The sequence below is a fragment of the Lithobates pipiens genome, unplaced genomic scaffold, assembly GCF_037356315.1.
Source record: "Lithobates pipiens isolate NorthernLeopardFrog02 unplaced genomic scaffold, aLitPip1_a1.2 Scaffold_86, whole genome shotgun sequence".
NCBI classification, from domain to species: Eukaryota; Metazoa; Chordata; class Amphibia; order Anura; family Ranidae; genus Lithobates; species Lithobates pipiens.
In genome coordinates this window covers 532760-550130 of record NW_027507910.1, presented here as the reverse complement: position 1 = coordinate 550130, position 17371 = coordinate 532760, and the positions used below count along the sequence as shown (strand labels likewise).

General features: G+C 46.9%; 1 protein-coding gene across 5 annotated transcripts in view; it reads right to left on the bottom strand.

Moving 5' to 3' along the window:
* Positions 1 to 12942, bottom strand: part of LOC143973618 (electrogenic sodium bicarbonate cotransporter 4-like) — a 30448-nt gene extending 17506 nt beyond the window's left edge. For all 5 annotated transcript variants that reach the window (XR_013272096.1, XR_013272097.1, XR_013272099.1 and 2 more), the window contains exons 1-2: positions 12825 to 12942; positions 9795 to 9968 (exon numbers count right to left, since the gene is read on the bottom strand). Coding sequence is in view for 1 of the 5 variants with exons in the window: in XM_077474473.1 (XP_077330599.1) it covers positions 9795 to 9968; positions 12825 to 12884 (234 nt within the window). In the remaining 4 variants the exon portion in view is untranslated. The remainder of the gene's footprint in view (positions 1 to 9794; positions 9969 to 12824) is intronic.
* Positions 12943 to 17371: the final 4429 nt, after the last annotated feature.

Below are 17371 nucleotides of genomic sequence, written 5' to 3'. Positions count from 1 at the left end.
GTCACGATTTCCTAGCCTGCTTAAGCTCGCACATGAGCCTGGGATGAGCTCTATTACACCGTGAGCATACATGGAGCAGCCTGCACTGGCTGAAATTGCACGACCCACTGTTATAGTTGTTACAGATGGCTGCGCCACCCAAGGTCTTGACCGGGCGCCCCAGTTTATCTGTCTGAGGCAGGCGTGCCGGTGCTGGTAGGGCCTGGGCAGAACCTGAGGTCGATGGACCGTCTACAGGCGGGGTTGCCACCGAGCTGGCACACCAAGTCGCGGTGTGAGTAGCTGACTGGCAGATGGCACAAAGAGGAGACCGCAGCCCTGCGAAGTGTCGGCAGAACAACTCGGTGTCCAAGGCACTCCAATCCGTAGGTAACTGAAATTGAGAGAGCCTGGCGGCCGCCTTAGCGGAGAAGGAGCGGTGATAGTCATAAAAAGCGAAACCGCCGTATTTGTACCCCAGGTCGACTACTACGTGGAGGTAACGATCCAGTTCCTCCCTTCTGCCGGGGGAGGCCGAGCAGATGACATCCCTCAGCATGCCGAAGGCCAGGGTGAACTCGGTGACTGACAGCTTCCTGTCCAGCCTGGGGTCTTTGGCTTTGAGGACCACCGACACGTCCCCCCAAGTATAAGCTTTATTTTCTGCCAGCTCGTGAATGGATATCAGTAGCGAGGCCAGATTGACGTCCTTTCCCTCTAGGATGTCCTTCCTGATGTTGGCTGATATTAAATGGGAAGGGTACACTACTGGCGTACACCCGGGGGTACCTGCGCTAGTGTTCTCCACTGCTTGTGGAGCTGGAATAGGAGGAGAAACGACTGGGCGGGTCTCGAGGAGGGCCACCCGACTCTGAACTTCTGACATTGAGGTCGTCAGGGATGACACCAGCGTGTGAAGCTGCGTGATGGAGGCAGCGATGGAGCCCAGGGAGGCCTGCTGGGCACTATCCTCAACCGCGGCTGCAGGAGGGAAAAGGAGCCTGAAGAGCTCGGCCTTTCTGGCTGTAGCTGGGAAGGGTACGCCCCTACGCCTCAACTCGGCCGTCAGCCTGGGGATGGTCCATGTTCTGAAGGACCTTTGGCTGCCGCTCTCTGAGAAAAGAGACGGAGACAACGGAGCCGTGTAGTCCTCGCTGCCAGCCTGGGACATGGTGGCAAAATCCGGGCTTGGTAAGCTTTATTAATCCCTGGGACCGGGTTTTCCTCCTATACGAAACCTAAGAGGGTGACATGGATTACAAGACTCGTAGGAGACTCCTAAGCAAACTTTTTTATTTTTTATATATTTTTTTTTTTCTTTTTTTTCTTTTTTTTTTTTTTTTTTTTTTTTTTTTTGAGAAGGGCACTACCGCTTGTGGGCGTTTCCCTTCCCGAAGATTCTCTTACCTAAGGAGGCACCGTCCGACCCGGTGCAGGTTGGACCTACTGAAAACTCGACTGATCTGAGGAGATGAAGGTAAGTTTGTATGAGACTCCTATGCCTGCAGAGAGATGTCTAGCTAAATCGTGGAGGTAAGACTGGAAAATGTGAAGAAAGACATAACTGAAATGAGCTGCATAAATGAAACGAGCAGACAACCGAATTTAGAATAATGTGCGTATGGCGACAGAGACGTGACTTGGTTGCGTCGTAGATGCAAGACTTCCTTTTCCCTTCCCTTCCCCGTTTTTTTTTTTTTTCCCAACGCAGATGCGTATAGAACGTGGGGTTTAAGCGGAGGTGGACCCGCCACGTGGAGCTCAGGCGGAGGTGGAGCCCGCCACGTGGAGCTCAGGCAGGGGAGGGGGGGGGGGGGGCTGCCGCGTGGAGCTCGGGCGGGGGGGAACCCCGCCACGTGGAGCTCAGGCAGGGGATAGAGGGGGGGGGGGGATCTGCCGCGTGGAGCTCAGGCGGAGGTGGAGCCCGCCACGTGGAGCTCAGGCAGGGGAGGGGGGGGGGGGATCTGCCGCGTGGAGCTCAGGCGGAGGTGGAGCCCGCCACGTGGAGCTCAGGCAGGGGAGGGGGGGGGGGGGGACCTGCCGCGTGGAGCTCAGGCGAGGGGTGAACCCTGCCACGTGGAGCTCAGGCAGGGGAGAGGGGGGGGGGGGGATCTGCCGCGTGGAGCTCAGGCGGAGGTGGAGCCCGCCACGTGGAGCTCAGGCAGGGGGGGAGGGGGGACCCTGCCACGTGGAGCTCAGGCGAGGGGTGAACCCCGCCACGTGGAGCTCAGGCAGGGGGGGGGGGAGGGGACTTTGCCGCGTGGAGATCAGGCAGGGGGGGGGACCCTGCCACGTGGAGCTCAGGCAAAAAAAGGGGGGGGGTACGGAAATGAGGCGTGCAGCTGGGCGCACCAGAACGAATCGATGCATGAGGAATGCGATGGGATTCGACTTGGAGCGTAATAAGTGACAGAAATGTTATGCCATGACAAAGACTAGAAACAAGGACCATGCTTGGACCTGCGAGTGACTCAGTCTCTGGAGTATGTACGGAAATGAGGCCAACCTTGGGGCACTTTGAAGCGAATCGGTGCGTTCGAGATGCGACGGGATTCGAATCGGAGCGCGCCAAGTGGCAGAAATGATAACATGGTTAGAAATGGCAGAAAATTAAATGATCCGACATCACCGACTGACATGATTGAAGTGACTGCAATGATTGACATGAAAGGAAATGACATGACGGACATAGTACCAACGGTATGACATGATTTTTTCTTTTTTCCAGTTTTTGGACAATCTGAGATTGACATTGCCCGGACTGCTCGATTTGGCGCGACAAGCAGACGGCTGTGATTTCGAGATGGTTCGATCGGTTCGAACACAACAAAAGAGTCATTTGGTTTAGCAACGACGTGCTGCGAAACGAAGCCAGTTGGCACGAACGACGTGTATCGAAAAGGTGACAACGATTTCTACGAAGAAGGGGTAGTGACAGCGAGGTACCGAATACAAGTGTCGCGGTTAAGCCGTTCGTGTAAGCTAGAGTGAGTGGTTCGTGAGTTCAGGAATCTAATTTACGTGACTTTTAAAACACATGAAACGAAAAGGGTGCCGAAGCCCTACCTGCGACAGCCGGCCCAGACGTGTTGTACGACAACGAAACTTTCGATTAGAGTATAGCGACTCAGACGGCGACCAGACGGACGCTGACGAACGACAAGGTTTTGTCGACACGAGGCGGACGAAAACGTAGGAACTCACGAACCCGGCTCACTGTAAAGTCTCGTGGATAGTCGGCCCTTGATTTCTGACGTATCAGATATCGCGCACCGGAACCGACGAGGGAGCCAGGCGAACGGGCTGGTTATATACTCCACCGGGCTCCACCCATAATTCCAGGCCACCATACTGGCCTTTCCATATATAAGAGGCCCTGTCAGGCTTTTTCTATTACACGGGACGTTTACATTCCTTGTAATTGGAATACAAGAGACACAAACTCATTTTTTTAATAGACAGCGTAAAATAAAAAAAGAAAAAGTAAAAAGAAAAAAAAATGTTTTTTTTAACCTCTTGCTGATCTGTAGCTCCATGGCTCGGCTGCGCCAATCGCCGTCATGTTACGTGGGTAACATATTCAGCCACTAGGGGAGCCCTCCGCTCGCCCCCGGAGCCGATGCGAGTGCCCAGCGGGCACGTTCACCGCCGGGGGTCCCGCGATCGCTCGGGGCACACCGAGAACCGGGATCTGAGGGGAGAACAGCGATCTGTCATCTCCCCTAGTCAGTCCCCTCCCCCTACAGTTAGAACACACACAAGGGAACACAATTAACCCCTTTATCGCCCCTTAGTGTTAACCCCTTCACTACCAGTGACATTTTTACATTAATCAGTGCATTTTTATAGTATTGATCGCTGTATAAATGACAATGGTCCCAAAAGTATGTCACAATTGTCCGATGTGTCCGCCATAATGTCGCAGTCCTGATAAAAATCGTAGATCACCGCCATTACTAGTGAAAAATAATTAATAATAAAAATGCTATAAAACTACCCCCTATTTTGTAGACGCTATAACTTTTGCGCAAACCAATCAATAAACCCTTATTGTGATTTTTTTTTTTAACCAAAAATATGTAGAAGAATACGTATTGGCCTAAACTGAGGGAAAAAATATTTTTTATATATTTTTTGGGGGATATTTATTATTACAAAAAGTAAAAAATAATGTGTTTTTTTTTTCAAAATTGTCGCTCTTTTTTTGTTTATAGCGCAAAAAATAAAAACCGCAGAGGCGATCAAATACCACCAACAGAAATCTCTATTTGTGGGGAAAAAAGGACGTCAATATTGTCGCATGATCGCGCAATTTTCAGTTAAAGCGACGCAGTGCCGAATCGCAAAAAGTGCTCTGGTCAGGAAGGGGGGGGGGGGTAAATCTTTCCGGGGCTGAAGTGGTTAAAGAACTCCATCCCCCTGATAAGCGAACACATACATAAGTCGCGCTCACATATGAAAACGGTGTTGGCACCACACATGTGAGGTGTCGCCGCGATCGGTAGAGCGAGAGCGATAATTCCAGCCCCCGACCTCCTCTGTCACTACAAACTGGTGACCTGTAGAATTTTTCAACTTTGCTTGTGGAGATTTTTGAGGGTGAAAGTTTGTTGCCAATTTTGAAGCGTGACGTGTTGGGTATCAATTTACTCGGTGTAATATTATCTTTCACAACATAAAGAAAAATAGAGCCAACTTTACTGTTATCTTATTTTTTAAATTAAAAAAAAGTGTATTTTTTTCCGCAAAAATTGCGTTTGTAAGACCGCCGTGCAAATACGGTGTGACAGAAAGTATTGCAACAAAAACAATATATAATGTTTGGGGGTTCTTAGTAATATTTCTAGCAAAAAAAAAATGATTTTAACTTGTAAACAACAGATCTCAAAGAGAGGCTCGGTCTTTTAAAGTGATTATCGCAAACCAAGAAGGAAACAATTCCAAAGACAATTCTAAGGATTCCAAGTGTCCAAAATATCAATATACTAAAAAAATAAAAAATTGATACAAAAGAATATATGTGATGATATTTATCCAAACACACAAAGTTCATAATCATAACACTGAATAAATGGTACAAAATATCACTTCATTAGTGTCCTGTATGTGTGTGAATCTCATGTGCTGATAAAAGATATTAACCACTTCAGCCCCGGAAGAATTTACCCCCTTAATGACCTATAGCTGACAATTGCGCGGTCGTGCCACGTGGCACCCAAACAAAATTGGCGTCCTTTTTTTCCCCACAAATAGAGCTTTCCTTTGGTGGTATTTGATCACCTCGGCGGTTTTTATTTTTTGCGCTATAAACAAAAAAAACAGCGTCAATTTTGAAAATAAAAACACATTATTTTTTACTTTTTCCTATAATAAATATCCCCCAAAAATATATATAAAAAGAATTCCTCAGTTTAGGCCGATACGTATTATTCTACATATTTTGGGTAAAAAAAAATAAAAAATTGCAATAAGTGTTTATTGATTGATTTGTGCAAAACTCATATAGTCTATAAAATAGGTGATAGATTTATGGCATAAGATTTTACTTGTAACGGTGGCGGTCTGCGGTTTTTTTTTTTATATATCATGACCGGCAGACAGATTGGACACTTTTGACACTTTTTTGGGACCATTGATAATCAGTCACTACAAATAGCCACTGATTACTGTATATATGCCACTGGCAGGGAAGGGGTTAACACAAGGGGGTGATCAAGGGGTTAAAAGTGTTCTAACTGTGGGGGGGGGGGGGGCTCACTAGAACATGAAAGAGATCACGGCTCTTGATGACTTGGAACAGTAGATCCCTGTCTTGTTGCTAGGCAGAATAGGGAAATGCCTTGTTTACATCTCTGTTCTGCCTCTCCATGCCACGATGGCGCGTCACTGGCGGGCATTAAGTCTGCGGGCACGCACCTGCTAGCCTGCGATGATGGAGGGACATCTGGCGGTGACATCACTCGTCTAGCCAGTTGATTGGCATTACAAAAAAATCTCCGAACTGACGCGTTTCCACACAAATGTCATCTACTGGGAATGGAGAATAGTGATTCATCTCTTTGGTCTCAGCTTGATTTTCGGTAATGTGCCAGCAGTGACAATTACATCTACACAGTGGCGTAACTAGAACCTTCAGGGCCCCGATGCAAGAAACCATGAAGGGCCCCCCTGAACCCCAGCCAGGGCCCTTCCCTCCGAGTCTGGCGGTGGAACTCCAGGGCGTGGTACCAGGTATGACCTTTGTGAGCCCTGTAGTTCCACCACTGGCATCAGTAGTTTTTTTTAATTATTTTTTAAAATTATTTTTAGGTGCCCTATTGGGGGATTGTCCCTAGGCAGGATGGGGTCCCCATCCCCAGAAGAGATGAGGTCCTTTTCTCCATGGCATATGAAGTTACTGCCCCCCGGTGAGAAGGGGTCCCTGTCCCCAGGGGAGGTGGGGGTCCCTGTCCCCACGTGAGAAAGGGTCCCTGTCCCCAGGGGGAGATGGCGGGGGTATGTAATGGTGTGTGGGGGATGGGATCCTCTCACTCACCATGACCAAGCTGTAGGCTGCGCACTCATCCATGTTGGCCTGGGCTCCATCCAGTGTGCTGGACGGGCGATCAGCATATCTCCCAGAAAGACCTTTCATCATCTGTGTATGACGGGGGAGGAGGGGGGCTGGCAGACAAGCCTGCAGTGTCCTCCGGGCGGCTCTCATAGGGCTGCACTGCATCTGTGTGCTTTGTTTACCCGGGAGAAGTATGCAGTGCAGTGTGGGCCGGACTCGGGGGGGACGGGACTCTGGCTGGGGAGAACAGACATCAGACTGAGCGGCAATGCATGGAGCAGGAGAGGGGTACTCTGAGGAGCCGGCCGAGGACACAGGTCATGCGGGGAATGCACAACTAAAGAGCAGCCAGTGCGATAGTCGAGCATGGAGCTCTGCTAGTCACCCTCCACCTCCAGCCACCCGTGTGCATGGTGCACTGGTACCCCTAGCTGCCTATGCTGCTGCCGGCCATATGTTGAGGGGGGCTGCATGGGCACCCTGCATCACAGGGCCCGGTTGCGGTCGCAACTGCTGCACCCCCTATAGTTACGCCCCGGCATCTACACATATCAGGATTTTTCATCCAGCATGTTTGATCTCTGTAATAGGGATCCATCATATACGGTAAGAGGCTGTCTCTACCAGATGAAGCATTGTACCTTGGAATACAGGAGAATGTGCATAATGGAGTATATATGACACTTTGGGGTTGATTTACTAAAGGAAAACAGACTGTGCGCTTTGCAAAGTGCATTTGCTGCAGAGTTTAATAAATGAGGAGAAGCTCTGCTGAATTCCATCATCCAATAATATGGAAGCAAAAAGGCTGTTATTTAAATTTTCCTTGCATATGATTGGGTATTGTTTGAAAAGTGAAGATTTGCCTCATTTACTAAGCTCTGGAGAAACAGTTTATTTTCCTTTAGTAAATCCACCCCTTTGCATCACTTAACCTCCCTGGCGGTGATCCCGAGTCTGGCTCGGGTTGGGATTTTACTATCATAAGCGGTAACCCCGAGCCAGACTCGGGATCGCATCGCAGGATACAGGGAGAGGTTACTTACCTTGTTCCCTGGATCCAGCGATGTCCTCCGCGCTGTTTGATCCAGCCGTCCTCCGCCCGATTCACACAGTGCCTGAATGCCGCCCAGCTCTGTTCCCTGCGACGTTACGGCGCACGGGAGCGGAGATCGGCGCCAAATTCAAAAAAGTTAAAATACACAAAACACACACAGTACTTTAACCTCCCTGGCGGTACCATTATTTCGGATTTTAGGTGCTAAAAGCGGTACCATTATTTTGCATGAAAATTTGGCGTTTTATATTGTAGTCCTGCAATTCTTAGGAATAACTCTCTTAAATCTGTCCAAACCAGACTCTAGCAGACATCCCAGGTATGATAAAGTTTGAAAAATTAAATCATAAATTATAATATAATAAATAATTATAAATAATTGTACCAAATAATAATATAACAATAATAAAAATTATTCAATAATGTAATCTAATCAAAAACACTGAAATTTGCTCAGTTGCAGAATTGTCACTGTCATTACTTTTCAGTATTTGATGACGGATCTCCCCACAAATCGCTATCGCTCAATTCTGCGAGTCATTCTAATTTATTATCGCTGTTTTCTAGCTGGTCTAAAATCATTTTTGATGTACAGTGACAGTTTTGGTTGCTATGGACAATCTCCAGTTTCCAGGCATAAAGAACAGTTTTTACAATATAAAACTGCATGCAGGACACTGGAGAGACCACTAGGGACAAAGGGGATGTGAAATATTTACATACAGCAATGTAATCTGTAAGATTACATTATACTGTATGTATACTGTTTATTTCACTTTTTGAATTTGGCGCCGATCTCCGTGCCCGTGCGTCGCAACGCTCGCAGGGCACGGAGATCGCCGATGTGATAGATCGAGCGAGGCACGGCTCGCTCGTACAGCGGGGAGACATCGCTGGATTCGAAGGAGAAGGTAAGGAAACCTCCTCCTGGATCCAGCGACGCAGTCCCGAGTCTGACTCGGGGATACCGCTTTTGGTATGAAAAATCCACCCCGAGTCAGACTCGGGAATACCGTCAGGGGGGTTAATCTTACAGATTCCAGTACTGTATAAAAAAAAATAATACACCCCCCCTTTGTCCCTAGTGGTCTGTCCAGTGCCCTGCATGCACTTTTATATTATAAATACTGTTTTTTCTGCCTGGAATTTGGAGATTGCCCATAGCAACCAAAAAGTGTCCCTTTATGTCAAAAGTGATTTTAGACCAACTAGAAAACAGCGATAATAAATGATAATCACTCGCAGAATTGAGCGATAGCGATTTGTGGGGAAATTCGTCATCAAACACTAAATCTAATGACAGCGACAAATCTGCAAATGAGCAAATTTCAGTGTTTTTGGATTTGATTACATTATTGAATAATTTTTATTATTATTTATTATCATTATTTATTATATTATAAACTTTATCATACCCGGGATGTCTGCTAGACTCTGGTTTGAACAGATTTAAGAGAGTTATTCCTAAGAATTACAGGACTACAATATAAAACGCCAAATTTCCATGCAAAATAATTGTACCGCTTTCAGCACCTAAAACCAGAACTAATCATCCCGCCGGGGAGGCTAAAATCTTTTATCAGCACATGAGATCAACACATATAAAGGTCACTAATGAAATCTGTTTGATATTTTGTAGCAATTATTCAATGTTATGGATACAAACTTTGTGTGTTTGGATAAATAGCATTACACAAATATTCTTTTGTATCAATTATGTTTTTATTTTATTTTTGAGTATCTTGTTATATTTTGGACATTTGGGATCCTTGGAATTTTCTATGGAATTTGTTCTCTGTTGGTTTCCATCCCACCAATCGCTTTAATATTCAATTCCCATTTTTTTGTAACACAATTTTGTAGTATGTGGTTAGCAGGACTTATAAAAGGAAAAAGCGCAACATTTGTATTTGTTAAAGACATTCCTGGATTTCGAGTACCAGAGTCTCACATTCACTCGTCTTTTATATCTGCCCGAAGTTCTTCTTTAAATAATTTCAAGTTAGGTGAAAAAAGATCTTAAGAATGAAAAATATGAGTTTTCCTTTTATTGTGGTCATAAAATTACGGAGAATCCTTCGGGGTGAATAGTGACCACAACTATTGTTTTCCTCCTTATATTTTATTACAATGAATACGGAGATGACTGGATCACAATCTGTTTATCTCTCTATAATATAATAATGATATATATATTCTCCTTACCATGACAGGGAAAATGATGGCGGCAACAGTAGACTTGAGAATCCAGAGAACTGCCAGGCAGACGATTTGAACAACGGTGAACAAATGGACCCGGCGCAGAGGGACGTGCCGGAGATATGCATAGTCAGGCTGGTGCTTTGCCGGCATTAGGAAAAGCTTGCAGCGATCCCAGAACTAAGGACAGATAGAACAGGAATTTACATTATTTTGCTTTTCCTTTTTTGCCAGAATATTTTTTTTTCTTAATTAACTTTTTTTTATTGAGTACAAATAGCAAATAATATAAATGTAGCACAAAGACCCAAGGTTGGATTATAAAGACCAAACTGGGAACATCATGACCCAAGTCAGAGTATAAACACCCAAGGTAGGAGTACGAAAAACCAAGATTAAAATATAAAGACCAAGGTTAGAGTACAAAGACCAGGGTTAGAGTATAAGGACCCAAGGATAAACTATGAGGATTAAGGTTGGAGTATACGGATCCAAGGTTAGAGTACGATAACCAAAGTTAGAGTATAAAGACCTAGATTGGAATGGTAAGAACGCAAGGTTGGAGTATAAAGACCAAGGTTAGACCATGAGAACCCAAGGTTAGAGTATAAAGACCCAAGGTTAGAGTATAGGGACCCAAGGATAAACTATAAGTATTAAGGTTAGAGTATGATAACCAGTTAGAGTATAAAGACCTAGGTTAGAATGGTAAGAACACAAGGTTAGAGTATAAAGACCAGGGTTAAAGCATAAGAACACAAGGTTAGCGTACGAAGACCAAGGTTGGAGCATAGCCATAAAGACCAACGTTGGAGTACGAAAAACCAATGTTAAAATACAAAGACCAAGGTTAGAGTACAAAGACCTAAGGTTGGAATATAGGGACCCAAGGATAAACTATGAGGATTAAGGTTAGAGCAGGGGTCATCAACGGGCCGTAGCATCTTTGCAGCCAGGCCACGGTAGGCTGTAAGGCACCGGTGGATCAGAGAGGAAAGCGGGCGGGCGAATAAGAGAAGCGGGCTGGCGAGCAGAGATGACATCTCTCTCTGCCCGCCTAGCATCCCCGCTCTTCTGCCCTCACAGCATACAGAATGTCGGAGGTGCGGTGGGGAGCAGAGAGATGACATCATCTCTCACTGCCCACCCAGCATCTCTGCTCTCCTGCCCTCATTTAAGAAAGACCACTGAACCAGTGTCACCAATGCAGTGACAATCCTCATCTGGTGGCACTGGTGGGTGATGTGGCAAGTGGCATTCCTCAACTGGTGACAGGCAGGTGATGTGGCATTCCTCAACTGGTGGCAGGCAGCGTGGCAAGTGGCATTCCTCATCTGGTGGCACAGGCAGGTGATGTGGCAAGGGGCATTCCTCAACTGGTGGCAGGCAGCGTGGCAAGTGGCATTCCTCATCTGGTGACAGGCAGGTGATGTGGCATTCCTCAACTGGTGGCAGGCAGCGTGGCAAGTGGCATTCCTCATCTGGTGGCACAGGCAGGTGATGTGGCAAGGGGCATTCCTCAACTGGTGGCAGGCAGCGTGGCAAGTGGCATTCCTCAACTGGTGGCAGGCAGCGTGGCAAGTGGCATTCCTCAACTGGTGGCAGGCAGCGTGGCAAGTGGCATTCCTCATCTGGTGGCAGGCAAGTGTGGCAAGTGGCATTCCTCATCTGGTGGCAGGCAAGCGTGGCAAGTGGCATTCCTCAACTGGTGGCAGGCAGCGTGGCAAGTGGCATTCCTCAACTGGTGGCAGGCAGCGTGGCAAGTGGCATTCCTCAATTGGCGACAGGCAGGTGATGTGGCAAGTGGCATTCCTCAACTGGTGGCAGGCAGCGTGGCAAGTGGCATTCCTCAACTGGTGGCAGGCAGCGTGGCAAGTGGCATTCCTCATCTGGTGGCAGGCAAGCATGGCAAGTGGCATTCCTCAACTGGTGGCAGGCAGCGTGGCAAGTGGCATTCCTCATCTGGTGGCACAGGCAGGTGATGTGGCAAATGGCATTCCTCAACTGGTGGCAGGCAGCGTGGCAAGTGGCATTCCTCAACTGGTGGCAGGCAGTGTGACAAGTGGCATTTCTCATCTGGTGGCAGGCGACATGGAAAGTGACACACTCAGGGCTCCCACTGATTCTGCATTATGGTGAGTTGAACTATTTCATTTATATTACAATGTATATAAGAAATAATGCGCTTCAATCATTCTGACACCATAACAACCATGGTGCCCTGATGATTGAAGTAGCAACAGCCGAACACCAGCTATTGCCCGATAAATTGCCGGCAAAATTCGCTTACCCCCCCCCCACGCGTGTGCGTACATCACCCCCAGTCCCTCGCCGGGCCTTGGCGCAATTTTCTTCCACGCAGCCGGTCCCCGGTGCCAAAAATGTTGGGGACCACTGGGTTAGAGTATAAAGACCTAGGTTGGAATGGTAAGAACCCAAGTATAGAGTACAAAGACCAAGGTTAGAGTATAAAGACCAGGGTTAGAGTATAAAGACCAAGGTTAGAGTATAAAGACCAGGGTTAGAGTATAAAGATCAGGGTTAAAGCATAAGAACACAAGGTTAGCGTACGAAGACCAAGGTTGGAGTATAAGGACCCACCAAGGTTAGGTTTTGGGAATTAAGGTTGGAGCATTTTGTAGAGGCGTTTAACTTGTTGTGTGTAATTTCTTCCACAGTTTAATTATGATTTATCTTTGACATCCATTCCCTCTATGGGGGTGTAATTGATTGCCTATCAATATTTGGGGGTGAACTGAGAGAGAATGGCGTGGGATTGGCCCACAGATAAGTGCAATGTACTAAGAGTCGGGTATACACCACGCATGGATGACAGCCGGAGACATGCAGCAGCTGTAAGGATCTTTCTGCACCTTCAGTCCTTCCATCCATACCGGGGAGGACACAGTCTGCTTTCTGTGAGCCCAGGTCATCAATGACATCTCTTGGAGGTGGATCATCATGGCACGCTGGGCTCAGAGAAGACACTTCATTGTAGAGTAACATCTGAGTATTGTTATCAATGTGGAGACTTACCTGAATGCCATTGAGAGATGCCACCCCCATGTACAGAAAAACGCCGTACAGAACCGGCATTGGAATATACTGGAAAAAAAGAAAACAGAAAGTAAATAATACATACAGAGGGCCGCAATTTCCACATCATTGACACAGGGAGCATCCCCTACATACCTCTCTGTATGATCTCATCTACATACAGGATCTGACAAAAGTAAGTACACCCCCTCAGTGACATTCCTTCTCTCTTTTCATGTGACAACACTGAAGAAATGACACTTGTCTACAATGTAAAGTAGTGAGTGTACAGCTTGTATAACAGTGTAAATTTCCTGTCCCCTCAAAATAACTCAACACACAGCCATTCATGTCTAAACCGCCGGCAACAAAAGTCAGTACACCCCTAAGTGAAAATATCCAAATTGGGCCCGATTAGCCATCTTCCCTCCCCAGTGTCATGTGACTAGTTAGTGTTACAAGGTCTCAGGTGTGAATGGGGAGCAGGTGTGTTAAATTTGGTGTTATCGCTCTCACTCTCTCATACTGGTCACTGGAAGTACAACATGGCACCTCATGGCAAAGAACTCTCTGAGGATCTGAAGATAAGAATTGTTGCTCTACATAAAGATGGCCTAGGCTATAAGAAGATTGCCAAGACCCTGAAACTGATCTGCAGCACTGTGGCCAAGACCATACAGCGGTATAACAGGACAGGTTCCCCTCAGCATGGTGGTGGGAGTGTCATGGTCTGGGGCTGCATGAGTGCTTCCGGCACTGGGGGGGGGGGGCTACAGATCATTGAGGGGACCATGAATGCCAACATGTACTGTGACATACTGAAGCAGAGCATGATCCCCTCCCTTCAGAGACTGGACCGCAGGGCAGTATTCCAACATGATAACCACCCCAAACACACCTCCAACACCACCACTCCCTTGCTAAAGAAGCTGAGGGTAAAGGTGATGGACTGGCCAAGCATGTCTCCAGACCTAAACCCTATTGATCATCTGTGGGACATCCTCAAACGGAAGGTGGAGGAGCGCAAGGTCTCCAACATCCACCAGCTCCATGATGTCATCATGGGGGAGGGGAAGAGGACTCCAGTGGTGACCTGTGAAGCTCTGGTGACCTCCATGCCCAAGAGGGTGAAGGCAGTGCTGGAAAATAATGGCAGCCACACAAAATATTGACACTTTGGGCCCAATTTGGAGATTTTCACTTAGGGGTGTCCTGACTTTTGACCTCTCTGTATGGTCCCATCGACTTACCTCATTTATTGCACTTTCATATCATATTCTGATGGATGGGAAATTTGTTTTCTTTGTTCATAAACTGGACCCCCCCCCCACATTCCCCCTGTGGGGTTTATGGAGTAACTCTCAGTGATGTCTATTCAAGTTTTTCTTTTTGGCGCACGGGAGCGGAGAACGGCGGCAAATTCAAAAAAGTAAAAAGACACAAAACACACACAGTACTGTATTAAAAATGACACCCCCTCTGTCCCTAGTGGTCTGTGCAGTGTCCTGCATGCACTTTTATATTATAAATACAGTTTTTTCTGCCTGGAATTTGGAGATTGCCCATAGCAACCAAAAAGTGTCCCCTTTTCAGTGTTTTAGGATTTGATTACATTATTGAATAATTGTTATCATTATTTATTATATTATAAACGTTATCATACCCGGGATGTCTGCTAGACTCTGGTTTGAACAGATTTAAGAGAGTTATTCCTAAGAATTGCAAGACTACAAAACGCCAAATTTCCATGCAAAATAATTGTACCGCTTTCAGCACCTAAAACCAGAACTAATCATCCTGCCAGGGGGGTTAAAATCCTCCGTCTCGGATTATTGTTTGTTATTTGAGTTCATTACGTTGGAGGGACAGACGGATGTTATGTTGGGATTTTTTTGACTTAATGGTAATTTTTTGCATTTACCTGTTTTTATTTTTTTTTACATCTCTCTCATTAAAGTCTTTTGCACTATTATAATATAATATATATATACTATTATATTCTAATTCCCCTGATAGAGATATGGAAGGTCAATGATTTGGTTCAGCACTGTCAGTGGCTCTGGGCTCCCATCTGGTGGTTACTGTTGGAATTACAGGCATGTCATCTCTTATCTCCTGGAATGTTGGGGGACTGAACTCTCCTAGAGCTGAAATATCTGCAGGCGCGGCGCCCTCACATTATGTTTTTACAAGAAACCCGAATGTTGGGTCCTTGGATCCAACGGGCCATACAGTGCCTGGAAAAAGTATTCATACCCCCTGACATTCCCCACATTTTGTTACAACCAAAACCATAAATGTATTTTATTGGGATTTTATGTGAGGGACCAACACAAAGTGTCACATAATTGTGAAGTGGAAGGAAAATGAAAATAATACAAATATGTGAAAAGTGTGGGGGAGGGGCATTTGTATGGCGCCCCCCGGAGTCAATACTTTGTAGAACCCCCTTTCTCTACAAGTCTTTTTGGGGGTGTCTCTACCAGCTTTGCCCATCTAGAGAGGACATTTCTGCCCATTCTTCTTCTTTGTAGAATATCTCAAGCTCTGTCAGATTGGATGGAGAGCGTCTGTGATCAGCAATTTTCAAGTCTTGCCACAGATTCTCAATGGGATTTAGGTCTGGACTGTGACTGGGCCATTCTAACACATGAATATGCTTTGATGTAAACCATTCCATTGTAGCTCTGGCTGGATGTTTCGGGTCGTTGTCCTGCTGGAAGGGGAACCTCCGCCCCGGTCTCAAGTCTTTTGCCAACTCTAACAGGTTTTCTTCTAAGATTGTCCTGTATTTGTCTCCATCCATCTTCCCATCAACTCTGACCAGCTTCCCTGTCCCTGCTGAAGAAAACCATCCCCACCACATGATGCTGCCACCACCATGTCTCACGGTGGGGATGGTGTGTTCGGGGGATGGGCAGTGTTAGTTTCCCCACACATAGCGTTTTGCTTTTAGGCCATAAAGTAGAATTTTGGTCTCCTCTGACCAGATCACCTTCTTCCACATGTTTGCTGCCCCCTCCCCCACATGGCTTCTCACAAACTACAAACAGGACTTCTTATGACTTTCTTCCTCCAATGTCTTTCTTCTTGTCACTCTTCCATAAAGGGCAGATTTGTGGAGAGACGACTAATAGTTGTCCTGTGGACAGATTCTCCCCCCTGAGCTGTGGATCTCTGATCTGCCTCTGGAGGACGATCACGGGTGGCCGGCGGTGGACATCAGGTCTGCCGGACCTGCTAATTGGCATCCACTGTGTCCAATCAGTGAGCACCCCCCAGTGGCTATTGCAGGAATTGATGTACAGATATGTGATTTCACACAATAGAGATGGCCTGCTGCAGGAAATAGACGATCGGCGAGTGGTTAGTACATCCCTCTTGTAGTGGCTTTCCATTCGATTTGCTCCGTGGCCGATCCCTCATTGACCTGCCAGTAAGACTCTATATGGGGCTTTAGCACCTCCTCCACTGCGGGCTCCCCCACCCAGTGAAGTGATAAGTGCCCCTAGACCTATGGGATCCTAGTTGCAGGATAATCAGTAATGGGGTACGGTCCGACCCCCCCCCCAGGTACGTATGAGACACGATAGGTAGAAGGGCAGTATTAGTGAAGGTCATATCTGGAATGAAATGCCCCACTTGAGCACTTTCCTCATATTCCGCTTCCTTCCAGTCTGAATATAGATATCAGATATTCCAACCGCTGACAACCACAAACTAGGGCGATACTCGTTTGGTTGCTGAACATGAAAATTATTGAAGACACCACAACAAGTAATACCCGGGACAACCCCCCCCCCCCCGGGGGAGGTAGACTGTCCAATCAGCAGGGAGAGGTGTTGGAGGAATCCCCCCCCCCTCCTCACAACAAACACATCCCCTGATATTAACCCCTTCCCAGCCAGTGTCATTAGCACAGTGACAGTGCATATTTTTAGCATTTAGCACTGTATTGGGTCCAATTTGTCTGCTACAATAAATGCAGCAATTTAGAAACTGGATGAGAGGTTTAGTAGCGGGAAACACTTTTTAACCGCTTGTCGACCAGCCGCCGGCATTATACTGCGGCAGGTCATCACGATCCCGCGAGCCGTCGTAGCTATACGTTGCGGGATCGGGATAGCAGGCATGCGCATGTGCCCGCTGCACTGCGGGGGTACCGATGCTCGTAGGTGACGGTCGCGATGACCACCGGTCATGAGCGATCACGGGCACGAGAGGCAGAACACGGAAGTGTGTGTGTGTGTGAAAGCGCACAAACCCCTGAGGAGTGACAGATCGTGTGTTCCTAATAGCTGGGAACCATGATTCGTCATTTCCTCTAGGTCAGTCCCCTCCCCCTACGGTTAGAATCACCGCCCAGGGAACACAGACAACGCCTTGATCGCCCCCTAGTGTTAACCCCTTCACTGCCAGTGACATTTTTACAGTAATCAGAGCATTTGCATAGCACTGATTGCTGTATAAATGACAATGGTCCCAGAAATTTGTCAAAATTGTCCGATGTGTCCGCCGCAATGTCGCAGTCCAGATAAAAATCGTAG